This window comes from Eretmochelys imbricata, chromosome 4, assembly GCF_965152235.1.
Source record: "Eretmochelys imbricata isolate rEreImb1 chromosome 4, rEreImb1.hap1, whole genome shotgun sequence".
Lineage (NCBI taxonomy): Eukaryota > Metazoa > Chordata > Testudines > Cheloniidae > Eretmochelys > Eretmochelys imbricata.
The window spans coordinates 2,676,386-2,693,016 of record NC_135575.1 but is presented as its reverse complement, the minus strand read 5'-3'; the positions used below and the strand labels follow the sequence as shown (position 1 = coordinate 2,693,016).

The 16,631-nt window shown below is 52.9% G+C and overlaps 2 protein-coding genes across 4 annotated transcripts in view; one reads left to right on the top strand and one right to left on the bottom strand.

Moving 5' to 3' along the window:
- The window catches only part of LOC144263812 (class I histocompatibility antigen, F10 alpha chain-like), a 35,823-nt gene extending 27,059 nt beyond the window's left edge, over positions 1–8,764 (bottom strand). For 2 of the 3 annotated variants that reach the window (XM_077814796.1, XM_077814797.1), the window contains exon 1: positions 8,538–8,764. In XM_077814796.1, coding sequence (XP_077670922.1) covers positions 8,538–8,727 — 190 coding nt within the window. In that variant the 5' untranslated portion in view covers positions 8,728–8,764. Of the gene's footprint in view, positions 1–7,694; positions 7,714–8,537 lie in introns of those variants that run through there. The other variant, XM_077814798.1, reaches the window with a different exon arrangement.
- The window catches only part of LOC144263816 (class I histocompatibility antigen, F10 alpha chain-like), a 1,122,758-nt gene that overhangs the window by 95,179 nt on the left and 1,010,948 nt on the right, over positions 1–16,631 (top strand). The gene's annotated exons all lie outside the window — the stretch shown is intronic.

The window sequence follows — 16,631 nt, the reverse complement described above, 5'->3', positions numbered from 1 at the left end:
AATTAAAGAGAGTCAGTGGAGCAGGGGGACTGGACCCAGGGTCTCCAACCACCCGGCTCCAGAGCCATTCTCAAGCCCCTGCTCTCTGGCCCAGTTCTACTTTTCCCCAGTGGAATAGCTCCCACAGGAGCGATGGAGGGGGCCCCACAGCAGAGTACCCCACAGCGCAGGGACTAAGGCACCCTGTGAGGTGGCAGAGCCTTGCTCAAATCCAGTCTCCCGCACAGGCAGAGGGAGCCTGAAACCAGGTGTCTCCTACCCGCGAGGTGATGCCCAAATCACTCAGTTCCTCCCACACTGTTGTGTGAGCTCATAGAATATCAGGGTGGAAGGGACTTCAAGAGGTCATCTCGTCCAACCTCCAGCTCAAAACAGGACCAACCCCAACTAAATCATCCCAGCCAGGGCTTTGTCAAGCCGGACTCATAGACTCTAGGTCAGAAGGGACCATTATGATCATCTAGTCTGACCTCCGGCACAAAGCAGGCCACAGAATCTCACCCACCCACTCCTGCAATAAACCTCTCACCTATATCTGAGCTACTGAAGTCCTCAAATCACGGTTTAAAGACTTCAAGGTGCAGAGAATCCTCCACCAAGTGTCCGGTGCCCCACACTGCAGAGGAAGGCGAAAAAACCCCAGGGCCTCTGCCAATCTGCCCTGGAGGAAAATTCCTTCCCGACCCCAATTATGGCAATCAGCTAAACCCTGAACATGTGGGAAAGACTCACGAGCCAGATACCCAGGAAAGAATTCTCTGTAGTAACTCAGATCCCCCGCAACATCCCATCACAGGCCATTGGGCCTATTTACCACTAGTAGACAAAGATCAATTAATAGCCAAAATCATGTTATCCCATCATATCATCTCTTCCATAAACTTATTGAGTTTAATCTTGAAGCCAGATAGGTCTTTTGCCCCCGCTGCTTCCCTTGGAAGGCTGTTCCAGAACTTCACTCCTCTGATGGCTCGAAACCTTCATCTAATTTCAAGTCTAAACTTCCCAGTGACCAGTTTATAGCCATTTGTTCTTGGGTCCACATTGGTACTGAGCTTAAATAATTCCTCTCCCTCTCCGGTATTTATCCCTCTGATATATTTAGAGAGAGCAATCATATCTCTCCTCAGCCTTCTTTTGGTTAGGCTAAACAAGCCAAGCTCCTTGAGTCTCCTTTCATAAGACAGGTTTTCCATTCCTCGGATCATCCTAGTAGCCCTTCTCTGTACCTGTTCGAGTTTCAATTCATCCTTCTTAAACATGGGAGACCAGAACTGCACACAGTATTCCAGGTGAGGTCTCACCAGTGCCTTGCATAATGGTACTAAAACCTCCTTATCTCGACTGGAAATACCTCGCCTGGTGCACCGAAGACCGCATTAGCTTTTTTCACGGCCATATCACATTGGCGGCTCATAGTCATCCTGTGGTCAACCAGTACTCCAAGGTCCTTTCCCTCCTCCGTTACTTCTAATTGATGTGTTCCCAGCTTATAACTAAAATTCTTGTTATTAATCCCTAAGTGCATGACCTTACACTTCCCACGATTAAATTTCATCCTATTAATATCACTCCAGTTTACAAGATCATACAGATCTTCCTGTATGATATCCCGGTCCTTCTCTAAATTGGCAATACCTCCCAGCTTTGTGTCATCCGCAAACTTTATTAGCACACTCCCACTTTTTGTGCCGAAATCAGTAATAAGATTAAATAAGATTGGTCCCAAAACCGATCCCTGAGGAACTCCACTGGTAACCTTCCTCTAGCCTGACATTTCACCTTTGAGCAGGACCCGCTATAATCTCCCTGTTAACCATTTCCTTATTCATCTTTCAATTTTCATATTGATCCCCATCTTTGCCAGTTTAACCAATAATTCCCCATGTGGCACCATATCAAACGTCTTCCTGAAATCTTGGTCAATTAGATCCACTGCGTTTCCTTTGTCTAAAAAATCTGTTACTTTCTCAAAGGAGATCAGGTTGGTTTGGCATGATCTACCTTTTGTAAAACCATCTTGTATTTTGTCCCATTTACCACTGACCTCAATGTCCTTAACTACTTTCTCCTTCAAACATTTTTCCAAGACCTTGCATACTACAGATGTCAAACTAACAGGCCTGTAGTTACCCAGATCACGTTTTTTTCTCCTTTCTTAAAAATAGCTCACTCCTCACCAAAAACAAATCTAGAATGGCACCCCCTCTTGTCGGTTCAGCAACTACTTGATGAAGGAATCGATCGGCTATTGCATCTAGGAACATCTGAGCCCGATTATTATTAGTAGCACTTGTCCTCCAGTCTATATCTGGGAAGTTAAAGTCTCCCATGATCACGCAGTTCCCATTAGTATTTACTTCATTAAAAACATTAAAGGCGTCTCTATCCATATCCAAATCAGATCCCGGTGGTCTATAGCACACTCCAAGCACTATCCCAGGGGAGGCTCTAGTAGCTTTCTTTCCCAACGTGATTTCTGACCTTAAAAACCTCTAAGGAAGGAAATTCCACCACCTCCCTAGGTAACCCATTCCAGTGCTTCACCACCCTCCTAGTGAAAGTGTTTCCTAATATCCAACCTAGACCTCCTCCACTGCAATTTGAGACCATTGCTCCTTGTTCTGTCATCTGCCACCACTGAGAACAGTCTAGATCCATCCTCCTTGTAACCCCCTTTCAGGTAGTTGAAAGCAGCTATCAAATCCCTCCTCATTCTTCTCTTCTGCAGACTAAATAATCCCAGTTCCCTCAGCCTCTCCTCATAAATCATGTACTCCAGCCCCCTAATCATTTTTGTTGCCCTCCGCTGGACTCTTTCCAATTTTTCCACATCCTTCTTGTAGTGTGGGGCCCAAAACTGGACACAGGATTCCAGATGAGGCCTCACCAATGTCTAATAGAGGGGAATGATCACGTCCCTCGACCTGCTGGCAATGTTCCTACTTATACAGCCCAAAATGCCATTTGCCCTTGTTGCCAAGCAGGGCATACTGTTGACTCATATCCAGCTTCTTGTCCACTGTAATCCTTAGGTCCTTTTCTGCAGAACTGCTGCCTAGCTACTCGGTCCCTAGTCTGTACCAGTGCATGGGATTCTTACGTCCTAAGTGCAGGACTCTGCATTTGTCCTTGTTGAACCTCATCAGATTTCCTTTGGCCCAATCCTCTAATTTGTCTTGGTCACTCTGTGTCCTATCCCTACCCTCCAGCATATCTACCACTCCTCCCAGTTTACTGTCATCTGCAAACTTGCTGAGGGTGCAATCCATGCCATCCTCCAGATCATTCATGAAGATATTGAACAAAACCGGCCCCAGGACTGACCCTTGGGGCACTCCACTTGATACAGGTTGCCAGCAAGACATGGAGCCATTGATCGCTACCCATTGGGCCAGATGATCTAGCCAACTTTCTGTCCACCTTATAGTCCATTCATCCAGCCCACACTTCTTTAACTTGCTGGCAAGATACTGTGGGAGACTGTATCAAAAGCTTTGCTGAAGTCAAGGAATAACACGTCCACTGCTTTCCCCTCATCCACAGAGCCAGTTATCTCATTATAAAAGGCAGTTAGGTTAATCAGGCATGACTTGCCCTTGGTGAATCCATGCTGACTGTTCCTGATCACTTTCCTCTCCTCTAAGTGCTTCAGAATTGATTCCTTGAGGGCCTCCTCCATGATTTTTCCACGGACTGAGGTGAGGCTGACTGGCCTGCAGCGTGGGGCCCACAACTGTGAACACTGGGGGGCCTGATTCTGGGATTTAGGCACCTTAGCCCCTTTATGGCTCTAGCCCTTGGACACTGAAGTGATGGGAGCAACAGGGACACTACGGATCAGAGTCTGATCCCGCTCCTGCCTCTCAGAGATCTGGCTCCCTGCCTCTTGACACTGCCCTGTAGAGGCCTCTGCTCCCCACTCGCCTGCTGCTTCCAGCCACTCCCTCTCCCCTCCTCACTCCATTTCTTCTTTTACAGGGCCCTGCACTTAATTTCTCTCTTTTCTTCTCTCCACGCTGCTGTCATCTGCCATCCACCCCGCTCCTCCCCTCAGTCACCCTCCCTGGTCCCCACCCCAGCTCTCCCTCCCTTTCCTCAGCTTCCCACACTCCTCCTCAGTAACTTCAGCTTCCAAGGCGATGGCCCATCCGACCCTCTGCTCCCCATCTCCTCACCCTCCCCTCTGCATTCACCTGGCTGCCCTGGGTCAGCTCCCCGACTCTCCAGAAGGGCCATGCACTGGACTTGGGTTCACCAAGCCCTGCCCTCTGAACTCTCTGGTGCAGACTCCTCTGCTCCGATCATCACCTGGTCTTTCTCAGCATCACCCACCAATCACCTCTCCCAATGATTTGTAATTTGTGTGCCTCAGTTTCCCCTATAAGCTGCATGGTTATCAAGGTGGGGGAAAAGGTTGTTTACGCTGCAGAGATCCAGGTGTGACTGATGCCTCACTATCTGGGGTCTGAGCCCCATGCTGATGGGGAGTCCCAGAAGACAACTGCCTGGACATTTGGCACCAAGCAACTAATGACGATGGATGACCCATTCTCTGCAGGAAGCCAACCAGCTGTGACCAGCTGAAAAACAAAGAGCCGAAGACGAGTCCAGATGACAATGTTTGGCAGAAACAACAACAAAAGACTAAGGAGGGGCCCCTTGGGGCTAAGTGTGGGCTGCTGGAGGGAGGAGAAGCTTCTGGACTGGAACAAAAGAGAAAGTTCTGGACAGACCCAGATGGACTTGCTGTAACTTTCCATTCTCTGATGGTTAGGTTAAGTTTAGAGGAGAGAGCAACAAGAGTGATGTCATGGTGGGCTTGTGCTATAGACCACCAGATCAGGAGGATGAGGTAGACGAGGCTTTCTTCAGACAACTAACAAGTTTCCAGATCACAGGCCCTGGTTCTCATGGGGGACTTCAATCACCCTGACATCTGCTGGGAGAGCAATACAGCAGTGCATAGACAATCCAGGAAGTTTTTGGAGAGTGTTGGGAACAACTTCCTGGTGCAAGTGCTGGAGGAACCAACTAGGGGCCCTGCTCCTCTTGACCTGCTCACCAACAAGGAAGAATTGGTAGAGGAAGTAGAAGTGGGTGGCAACCTAGGCAGCAGTGACCATGAGATGGTCGAGTTCAGGATCCTGACAAAAGGAAGAAAGAAGAGCAGCAGAATACAGACCCTGGATTTCAGAAAAGCAGATTTTGACTCCCTCAGGGAATTGATGGGCAGGATCCCCTGAGAGGCTAATATGAAGGGGAAAGGAGTCCAGGAGAGCTGGCTGTATTTTAAAGAAGCCTTATTGAGGGCACAGGAAGAAACAACCCGATGTGCAGAAAGAATGGCAAATATGGCAGGTGACCAGCTTGGCTTCACAGTGAAAATCTTCGGTAAACTTAAATACAAAAAGGAAGCTTACAAGAAGTGGAAACTAGATGACTAGGGAGGAGTATAACCATATTGCTCGAGCATGCGGGGGTGTAATCAGGAAGGCCAAAGCACAATTGGAGTTGCAGCTAGCAAGGGATGTGAAGGGTAACAAGACGGGTTTCTACAGGTATGTTAGCAACAAGAAGGCGGTCAGGGAAAGTGTGGGACTCTTACTGAATGGGGGAGGCAACTTAGTGACAGATGATGTAGAAAAAGTTGAAGTACTCACAATGCTTTTTCTGCCGGTCTTCACAGACAAGGTCAGCTCCCAGACTGCTGCACTTGGCAGCAGAGTATGGGGAGGAGGTGAGAAGCCCTCAATGGTGAAAAGAACAGGTTAAGGACTATTTAGAAAAGCTGGACATGCACAAGTCCATAGAGTTGGATCTAGTGCCTCCAAGGGTGCCGAGAGAGTTGGCTGATGTGATTGCAGAGTCATTGGCCATTATCCTTGAAAACCTGAGGCCATTGGGCTGAGGTGCCGGACGACTGGAAAAAGGTAAATATAGTGTCCATCTTTAAAAAAGGGAAGAACAAGAATACAGGGAACTACAGACCTGTCAGCCTCACTTCAGTCCCTGGAAAAATCATGGAGCAGAGCTTCAAGGAATCCATTTTGAAGCACTTGGAGAAGAGGAAGCTGATCAGGAACAGTCAACATGGATTCACCAAGAGCAAGTCATGCCTGACCAACCTGATTGCCTTCTATGATGAGAGCACTGGCTCTGTGGATATGGGGAAACCAGTGGACGTGTTATTCCTTGACTTTAGCAAAGCTTTTGATACGGTCTCCCACAGTATTCTTGTCAGCAAGTTAAAGAAGTATGGACTGGATGAATGGACTATAAGGTGGATAGAAAGCTAGCTAGATCATCGGGCTCAACGAGTAGGGATCAACGGCTCGATGTCTAGCTGGCAGCCGGTATCAAGCAGAGTGCCCCAGGGGTCAGTCCTGGGGCCGGTTTTGTTCAACATCTTTATTAATGATCTGGATGATGGGATGGATTGCACCGTCAGAAAGTTTGCGGATGACACTAAGGTAGGGGGATAGGTAGATATGCTGGAGGGTAGGCACAGGGTCCAGAGTGACCAAGACAAATTAGAGGATTGGGCCAAAAGAAATCTGATGAGGTTCAACAAGGACAAGTGCAGAGTCCTGCACTTAGGATGGAAGCATCCCATGCACCGCTACAGGCTGCGGACCGACTGGCTAAGTGGCAATTCTCCAGAAAAGGACCGGGGGATGACAGTGCATGGGAAGCTGGAGATGAGTCAGCGGTGTGCCCTTGTTGCCAAGAAGGCCAACGGCATACTGGGCTGCATTAGTCGGAGCATTGCCAGCAGATCGAGGGAAGAGATTATTCCCCTCTCTTCGGCACTGGTGAGGCCACATCTGGAGTATTGCGGCCAGTTTTGGTCCCCCCCCACTAAACAAAAAACGTGGACAAATTGATAGAGTCCAGTGGAGGGCAACGAAAATGACTAGGGGGCTGGGGCACATGACTTATGAGGAGAGGCTGAGAGAACTGGGGTTATTTAGTCTGCAGAAGAAAAGAGTGAGGGGAGAATTTGACAGCAGCCTTCAACTACCTGAAGGGGAGTTCCAAAAAGGAAGGAGCTCAGCTGTTCTCAGTGGTGGCAGAAGACACAACAAGGAGCAATGGTCTCAAGTTGCAGTGGGGGAGATCTAGGTTGGATATTAGGAAACACTATTTCACTAGGAGGGTGGTGAAGCACTGGAATGGGTTACCTAGGGAGGTGGTGGAATCTCCCTCCTTAGAGGTTTTTAAAGTCCAGCTTGACAAAGCCCTGGCTGGGATGATTTAGTTGGGGATTGGTCCTGCTTTGAGCAGGGGGTTGGATTAGATGACCTCCTGAGGTCTCTTCCAACCCATGTCTTCCATGGTCCTATGATCCTGTAGGGCCAGGCTGCACTGGGGCCTAACCCTCTTTAAGTCAAAACAAGCCTGTTACTGAGGTGACACAAGGGCACCAGTGTGCCTTAAACCATTTCAAACGAACCCCAAACCCACCCCGCAGCCTCACCCAGCTCAATACAGACTCCTAAGCTCCCCAGGGTCTGAGCTGCTGCCTCCTGGGGAACAAGGAAGATTCAAGTCCACGCCTGGAAAAGCAGGATGGGCCTTCCCCTCTCCTCACCCCACCCTGCAGGGATCCGGAAGCTCTTTATCCGGCAGGTTCAGGAGACCCCAACCGCACAAACGCAGCAGCTGTTCTGGGCTCTGCCGCGGGAGCTCACCTCGCCCAAACGAAGACCCGACTAACGCACAGATCCAGGGGCTCCAAACTCTCCCCCAGCCCCGGGGTGCCAACACGCGGCCAGAGAGAGAGCGGGGTTGACATCTCCTCCCTGGGATGACGCCTCGAAGGACCTGCTCCCAGGACAGACAGGACCCATTGGGGACTGTGGGTGGGACTAGACTGGTGCTGACGGAGCCCGGCTGGACGGAGCCGAGGACAAGCCGCACTCGGGAGTCCCGGGCCCTGGGGTGAAACCCGGCGTGAGGAACCGTCTGGGAGCCATTAAAGGTGCGAGAGACCCAAGAAGCCTTTTCCCGTCACTGAACCCTGGTCTGTCTGGGGGGTCAGTTTACTCCCCCCGCTGACCCTCAGCCCGGCTCTGCCCACAGGACGCGGGTCTGAGAGCCCCGCCCGGCCCGGAGACGCGGGCAGGGACCCGGCCTGGGCAGCGCCTGGCCCCGGGGATGCCCCGCAGCCCGGGAGCCGCACGGGGCCGCGAGGGGCTCGTCGGCGGGTGCAGCACCCATGGGTGCCGGTCCGAGCGGGGCCGCACCCCCCGGCTGGGGGCGGTCGGCGGGAGACGCCGGGGTCACCGCTCGGGTCAGGGGCGCTCCGCCCCCCACGGCACATTGTCCCCGCAACCCCCGGCAGCGCCGGGCACAAGGGGGCCAGGACCCCCCCCCCGGTCACTATAGCAACGTCACTGATCCCTGTCAGCGACCGCTCAGTGCCGGGGGGGGGTGCGGGGGGGGTCTCCCGACACCTCTGAACGCAGAGCCCAGAACTGCCCCCCCCGGCACCCAGCTCCCCCCAGCCCGGCTGCCCCCGCCCCGATACTCACGGGATCGGGCCCCCGGCAGGGCTGCAGCCCCCAGCAGCGGCAGCAGGAGGAGGCGCAGCACCAGCGCCAGGCCCGGACCCCCCGCAGCGCGGCTGGATGCGGCCCCGGGACCCGAGAACGCCGCGGGGGGCGGAGCCAGCTCCTCCCACAGCAGCCTCCAGCCTGCAGGGATTGGCTGGGGAGGGGGCATCCCGCCAATCGCGACGCGGAGACCATTCTCGTCATCAGTCGCTGGGCAGACTCCGGCGGGGCCGGCAGGCGAAGGGAAAGCGAAAGTCCGTGCGGGAGAGGAGGGGCGGGTTCGGCTCGGGACCCGAGAACGCCACGGGGGGCGGAGCCAGCTCCTGCCCCGAGCATCCCGCCAATCGCGACGCGGAGGCCCGGGGTCGTCACCGGTCGCTGGGCAGAGCCCGGAGGGGCCGGCAGGCGGAGGGGAGGGACAGTCCGAGCGGGAGAGGACGGGCGGAGGGTTCGGCGCGGCGGGGACCGTGGCCTCGGGGCTGCCCGGCCCGGAGCCGCGACTCGCTCCCCGGCCGAGGTCGCTGTTCCATGGATGCCGAGGCTGGAGGTTGGGGGGGCCGCACCCCCCGGCTGGGGGCGGCCGGCGGGAGAGGGGGGGTCACAGCTCGGGCCGGGCCCCGCCCCCGGCCGGGGACCCCCCCGAGCCTCCAGGGGCCCCGCAGCCCGCGGGGGACGGGCCGCGGCAGCTCGGGCTCCGGTCGGTCCGGGGGCCCCGGGGCCGGGGCTCTCGCCGCTCTCCCGGAGCTCGGCCGCTGCTCCGGCCGGCGAGGGGCTCGAACCGCTCCGCGGGGCCGGTGAACGAAGCGCTCGCCCCGCTCTCCCCTTGGGGGAGTGAGACACAGTCATCCCGGCACCTCCCCAGCGCCGCCACCCCCCCTGGGGATAGGGAGAGGAGTCCGGGCTCCAGCCCCCTGCTCTACCCCCTAGACCCCACTTCCCTCCCGGAGCAAGGGAGAGAACCCAGGAGTCCGGGCTCCAGCCCCCTGCTCTAACCCCTAGACCCCAATTCCCTCCTGGACCAAGGGAGAGAACCCAGGAGTCCGGGCTCCAGCCCCCTGCTCTAACCCCTAGACCCCACTTCCCTCCCGGAGCAAGGGAGAGAACCCAGGAGTCCTGGCTCCAGCCCCCTGCTCTATCCCGCTAGACCCCACTTCCCTCCCAGAGCCAATGGAGACAACCCAGGACTCCGGACTCCAGCCCCCTGATCTAGGCACAGGCAGATGTTGACCTAATCCCTTTATTTTCTCTGCTTTTGCCGGTCACTCGGCTGTTTACATCATTTCTGGGAACTCTTTTTGGTGCGTCTCCTCCTCTGGCGGGGAGAGGAGGTTCCGAGGCTCTGGGGCCTGGGAAGGTTGCCCCATGCTGCAGTAGGGTCACTGTGGGCGTTAGTATCACTGGGTTTTGGATCCTGCCCTGGGCTGGTCTCTCCTGGTCTGGGGAGCCAGGCTCATGGGAAACTTCCCCATCTGGGATGCTGTCAAGGCGGATTCCCCACTGGCACTTCGAGCGCAGAAGGTGGGGATCCACAAGGTCTCTACACATTAATACTGGCCACTCCAGGCTTGTATTAAACTCCCACGGTTCCAGATCCCCCTGGCCTTGGGCTGGGAAATGCTGCCACCAAATGTAGAACCCCTCTGAGAGCCCAGGAAGGCACATTCGGGAATTCCTTCCTGTGGGGTACCCCCAAGCTCTTCCACCCCCCCCCCCCCCCAACCCCCGGGGAAGAGCTGAGAAAAGGAAAAGAAGAATATCAGCTGCTGCCAGCAACTAACTGAAAAACGTGCACGAACCTCTAAAGACACAGAAATCCAAGCATGGTCTTCAAAAAGGTAAATTTTGTTAAGAAAGAAAGAATGTGGAGACTCAGGCAGTTGCTAGATATTCAAAGAGCAGCTGCAAGGATTCAGCACCAAGAGTGAAGTTCTTGGGGTCCAGCTTAAAGGTTACAAAAACCCCTGCGCTTCAGGGCAGGGGAAAGCAAGTCACAAAGTGCCCTTACGCATGAGAAAGTTTTGCAGCCACTGGGAATCGTCCCAGACCCGCAACACTATGCGGTCCCACCAGTCTGTGCTTGTTTCCCGGGCCCAGAATCGGCGTTCCACCGTATGAACCTGCCCCATTAGCACCATGATGCCCACATTGGCAGGGCCCCTGCTTTGAGAGAAGTCTGCGTCCATGTGCTCATCACTCACGCCACCGCGCTGACGTCGCCTACTCGCCCGGTATCGCGTTGCCAGGTTCTGGTGCTGCATATACTGCTGGGTAACGCATGTGGTGTTTAATGTGCTCCTAATTGCCCAAGTGAGCTGAGCGGGCTCCATGCTTGCCGTGCCATGGCGTCCGCACAGGTAACTCAAGAAAAAAGGTGCAAAACGATTGTCTGCTGTTGCTTTCACGGAGGGAGGGAGGGAACGGGGGCCTGACGATATGGACCCAGAACCACCCGCGACAATGTTTTAGCCCTATCAGGCATTGGGATCTCAACCCAGAATTCCAATAGGCAGCGGAGACTGCGGGAACTGTGGGATAGCCACCCACAGTGCAACGCTCCGGAAGTCGACGCTAGCCTCGGTACTGTGGAAGCAGTACGCCGAGTGAATGCACTTAATGCACTTAGAGCATTTTGTGTGGGGACACACACAAATCGACTATCTAAAAACGATTTCTAAAAAACTGACTTCTATAAATTCAACCTAATTTCGTAGTGTAGACATACCCTTAGAATTTAGTAAGTAATCTAGCTAGGTATGCGTTAGATTATGATTTCTTTAAATGGCTGAGAAAAGAATTGTGCTGAAGAGAATGACTATTTCTGTCTGTGTGTCTTTTTTGTAACTTAAGGTTTTGCCTAGAGGGATTCTTTATGTTTTGAATCTAATTACCCTGTAAGGTATCTACCATCCTGATTTTACAGAGGTGATCCTTTTTTTTTTTACTGTTTCTTTTATTAAAATGTTTCTTTTCAAGAACTGAATGCTTTTTTCATTGTTCTAAGATCCAAGGGCTTGGGTCTGTGCTCACCTATGCAAATTGGTGAGGATTTTTACCAAACCTTCCCCAGGAAGTGGGGTGCAAGAGTTGGGAGGATTTTGGGGGGAAAGACGTTTCCAAACAATGCTTTCCCAGTAACCCAGATAAACGTTTGGTGGTGGCAGTGGAAGTCCAAGGGCAAAGGGTAAAATAGTTTGTACCTTGGGGAAGTTTTATCCTAAGCTGGTAAGAGTAAGCTTAGGAGGTTTTCATGCAGGTCCCCACATCTATACCCTAGAGTTCAGAGTGGGGAAGGAACGTTAACACCAGTGGATGCATCTGATGAAGTGGGTTTTAGCCCATGAAAGTTTATGCCCAAATACATTTGTTAGTCTCTAAGGTGCCAGAAATACTCCTCGTTTTTGGGGTTTTTTTGCTGATACAGACTAACACGGCTACCACTCTGAAATAAATTAGTGCATCTCTCCCCAAAATAGATCTCTAAGCACAAAGAACACCCTGGAGGCCAGGCCTTTAAACGTTAGGAAACATCAGAGTTAAGGTGATGTGTACATACTTTGCGCAGTGCTGTTGTGCATGTGTGTTATGATACAGACTCACCAATGTAGCCTTGGGGTCAATTCCCTGCCCCACACAGCATGAATTTCCTCCAGACTCCCAAGGTAAGTGGTGCTTCTTCCATCCCTTGATGAGATGCCTTTCTGGAGTTTGCTTTGGTCCAAAACTCGCGACTGCGCCATGCAGGAGGCCTGTGATGTGTAGGGGGCCAGATGAGATGATCTAAGAGTCTCTTCTGGCCTTCAAGTCTCCAAATCTCTGCAAAACCAAGTGCGGCACATTGAGCATCCTCTGATGGTTCCACGTGTGGCCTGCGTGAACCCTTGAACGACCACTGAGTGTGTGGGGGTGACCTAGGGGGAGCAGCTCAAACACGCACAGGAGCCGGCTCGGGGCAGGACATGAGCCCTGCAGGGCAGGGGTGGGGGTGGCAGTGACATCACAAGGGCCTTTTGCAGCACTCAGCTGATTGGTGAAAGGAGGTTGGGAGGCGGTGACCTCACAGAGAGTCCACGACAACGGCCAGGGAGGACAGGCTGCAGGGCAGGGGGATCTCAGAGACCCCCGGGGCTTGGCTGCAGGGAGTCTCCTTCTTGAGGTGTCTCCTTGAGGACTGAGAGAGAATTCAGGGTCTCGTATGTGAGCGCGAGGTGGAGCCTCTCTGGAGTTTTCTCCTTTCCCACTGCTCACGTCCCTGTGGAGAAGGGAAGAGCCCCAGAGAGGTTTGGTACCAAGGGAGCCTGATCCACCCGGTGCTGGCCAAATTCTCGGCACGGAAAACAGGAGGTTAAGGTGGGACAATTTTTCCCCAGCTTGGCCTTTGTCCCTTTGAGTCCTTGGGGTTTGACTTTTTTGGTTTCCCTTTTCCTGCTTCCCTCCCTCCACTGGCAAGGAGGGGGTACTCTGTAGCCCTCATGGTTGGAGGCTTCCCAAAGAGATGGGACAGGAAGCGTGCTCTGAGAGTAATCCTCACCGGTGACCTGAGCCATCCCTGGGCCATCTGGGGAACCCTCAGCCCACCGCCAGAGTCTCCACTCTATTTGGCTGAGCAGGGGGTCTCGTGGCAGGGAGGAGTCTCAGGACTTTGTTGTTCTCTTTTAAGGCCCAGCAAATAAGCCAGAACCAATCATCTGCTTGGTGAATTGTTCTCCTTCTCACTGCTAATTGTCTCTGAGCCGTTCCTGGTGCTCGCTGGTGTTCTCGTGCTTCTAAAACACTTGCTGAAGAATCAGTGTGAATGGTTGTTGGTCTGTAGCTCATTGCAGGTCCCTTTATTCTGATCATTCAGTGTGTGAAACTCCAGACTGATGGTTCGTTTGAAAGTCAGGACACCCGGGTCCTGTTCCCAACTCTATCCCGACAGGTTGTGTGATGGAAGACAAGGCCCTTCGCCTTTCTCAGGCTTTGTTTCTCCCTCTGTCAGTTGGGGAGAACAATCCTCTCACACCTGCCTCCCGGTGGGGGGAGGCTGGGGAGCTGTGGGGACCTGTTTGAGAGCGTCACTCGGAGCAGTGTATCGTAGGAGGTGTCCTTTCGGGTTGAGTCATTCCAGAGGATGATGTCGTGCAGCAGAACCCCGTTTTCCCAACGTGGCGTGATACAGCTTTGCATGTGAACCGAACCAAGGACGCGCACAGGTCCAGAAGCCGGCGATTTCTCCTTTGGCCCCTAGATGGTGCTGCAGGCTCCCACTTCCCCCTTCTCCTGGTCAGCGCAATGGGGGTTAGTGTCCCCAAAAAGAACGCCCGTCTCGCTTTGAACGTTCCTTGATGTGCCCCCTGTGGACTGTCGGGATACGTGTCCGAAAGTTGCAGGGTTTGTTTCATGGTCTCCACAACGACAATCTTTCTTCCTTTTTCGACGTGACGACCTTTTTGGTCAAGATCCTTGATTATTCGGGGACTTATCCCAGAAGACCCAAACTATATGGGACATAAGACTTGTCTGGAAGGGCGCACAGGGCTAAATTGTTTTTGGCCATAGCAGGTGCTTTGTCGCAAGAATGACGTCCATCCCCCTTCCAAAGAAGCCCCAAATGAGCTGTTACCAGAATTGCCCTTTACCTTGGGGTACGCCCATTTGTTAGGATTACTCTTCTGGTGGGGGGAGATTCTGCAATTCTGTCAATGTGCTGCTTGTGTCACTTGTGTTTTCCTATGGATCGCTACTCCTTCCTTCTGCAAGTTCCCTCCCAATGGAGCTACCCTGCAGGACCTCGGTTCCCCAGGGCTGGGGTCTTCCAGCCCCCAAATGTGATGAACATGAACAGACACACAGGCACACACACATGAACATAGCATGTCAGAGAGGACTGGGTCATCAGCACTCGCAAGCGGACCCCTGATGTGTCCCGGTACTCAGTGGGCTGGATCGAACAGCAATTTAATGCTGGTCCCCTCATATGTCCTTGGACTCAGCGGGGTGGGCTGAGCAACACCTTCATCTGCCACCCTCCTCTGCCCCCAGGTTCAGCACCTCCCTATCCCCGCCTTCACCCCACAACCATTCTGCTTGTAACCCACTTGATGAGCAAACCCCCGAGGACTTTTGGGGCTGCAGGGATCTTTAGCTTGGGTACAAGGAGCGTTGCTGCAGAGTGAATGGAGAAGCCAAAAACACCCATGGAGGTGGGGTGGGGGGCTAGCAAACTATAACTGATCACAGGAGGCAGGGTCAGGAGGCTATTCCTAGAGAGAGACAGAGGCACAGAAAGAGACAGATGGATCTCAGCACTCCTTGAAGCTGGAATCGATCAGGGTTCCCATGTGGCCTTGGTAGCTGAGGGACCGGAGCGCTGGAGCCAGGCAGAGCCCCCAGCACAATCAGTCAGGAAAAGCTAATGAGGAGGACTTGTGGCACCTTAGAGACGAACCAATTTATCTGAGCATAAGTTTTCATGGGCTAAAGCCCACTTCATCAGATGCATGCAGGGGAAATACAGCAGGAAGATATAGATATAGATATACGGATACAGAGAAGAGAAAATGGGGGTTGCCATAGCAACTCTTAACGAGACCAATCGATGAAGGTGGGTTGTTAGCAGCAGGAGAAACAAAACTTTTGTTGTGATAATCAGACTAATTTGGGGGACTAAAACTGCAGGGCAGAGAGATGAGTAAGTGTTGGGGGGTCCCGATCCAGTCCCCCAGCTTCTAGCCGCCCACCCCCTTAAGGCTGCCATTGCTGGGAGCCCCCTCCATCTGCAACTTCAACTTGTAAAGATTGTAGATAAAACCTGTACAGCTGTGTGCCTTTGGGCAAAAAGTTACACACAGGTACATCAAATACGTTATGAAAGAAAACATGTAAAAGAAACCACAGTGGGTAAAACCAGGGAACAAAAGCCTGAGCAGCCAAAACCCCAGCCAGCTGTTGCTCCCACAAAGAGGGAAGAGTTACAATATCTCATCCTTCATATTTCTCGTAGGAACTACCAGGGCCTGATGAAATTGGGGCAGATTGAAAAGTGTGAAAATATTTTTGTGTGATGTAGTGTGTGTGTGTCATGTTGTGTGTTTGTGTTTGTGTGACGTTTTGTGTGATGTGTTGTGTGTGTGACGTGTTGTGTGTCGCATTCTGTGTGTGTTGTGTGTCATCAAGAGTGTTGTGTTGAGTGTTGAGTGTTGTGTTACAAACCCGGGGTTCCTGCCCTTCCTACAAAACAAAACCTGTTTTCTAAATAGCTTCTCTGCTAAGGCTGCGTCTACACTCCCCCTTGTGTCGGTAGAATCTATGTCGCTCAGGGGTGTGAAGAAGCCACCCCCCGAGTGAGACAAGTTACACCGACATAAGTGATGGTGTGGACAGTGCTACGTCGCTGGGAGAGTTTCTCCTGCCAACATGGCTACGGCTGCTGGCTGGGGGTGAAGAGCTCCCTCCCGTAGGCTTCCAGTGGCTACCCTAGAGAGCTTCCAGCGGGGCAGCTGCATGGGTGCTGCGAGGCCACTGTAAGCTCCCCAGTGCAGCCACATCCTTAGGGCAGGGACGATGCCCCCTGCGGGACTCTGGGGATACAGTCTGGGCCTGTCACCTCCAGGGCATCCGGTCCCCAGAGCTGGTCTCAGTCAATTGGGGCTGAAGCACATTGACGGGACACCTTGGGGAAGCTTGCCCAGCCATTGCTGGATCTGGAGCTATTCTGTGGCTGGATGCACAGAAATTCCTTCTCCCAGCCCCTCAATTCAGTGTTTCTCACTGGGAAGAAATTCAGAGTAAAATAGGGCAATCAAAGAAATCATGATGAATGGGGAAAAAAATGGTTTCTTTCTAGATGTGAAGAAGGGAAGTTCTAGCTACTGGAGGACACGTCTGCTGACCTGGAAATCAGACTTGGTTCTTGGTGCCAACAAACCAGTGCTCTAAAGGAGACGTTGAGGAAAATCAAAGGTACCGAGAAGGGAGTTAGGTGGGGAAACTGAGACACGCATCTGGGACTTTTGGAAGTGACAGGTTCTGACCAATTAGTTGCAATAGATGCGAACATCAAACTGAAACAAATGAGAGTGAACCAAGAAATCA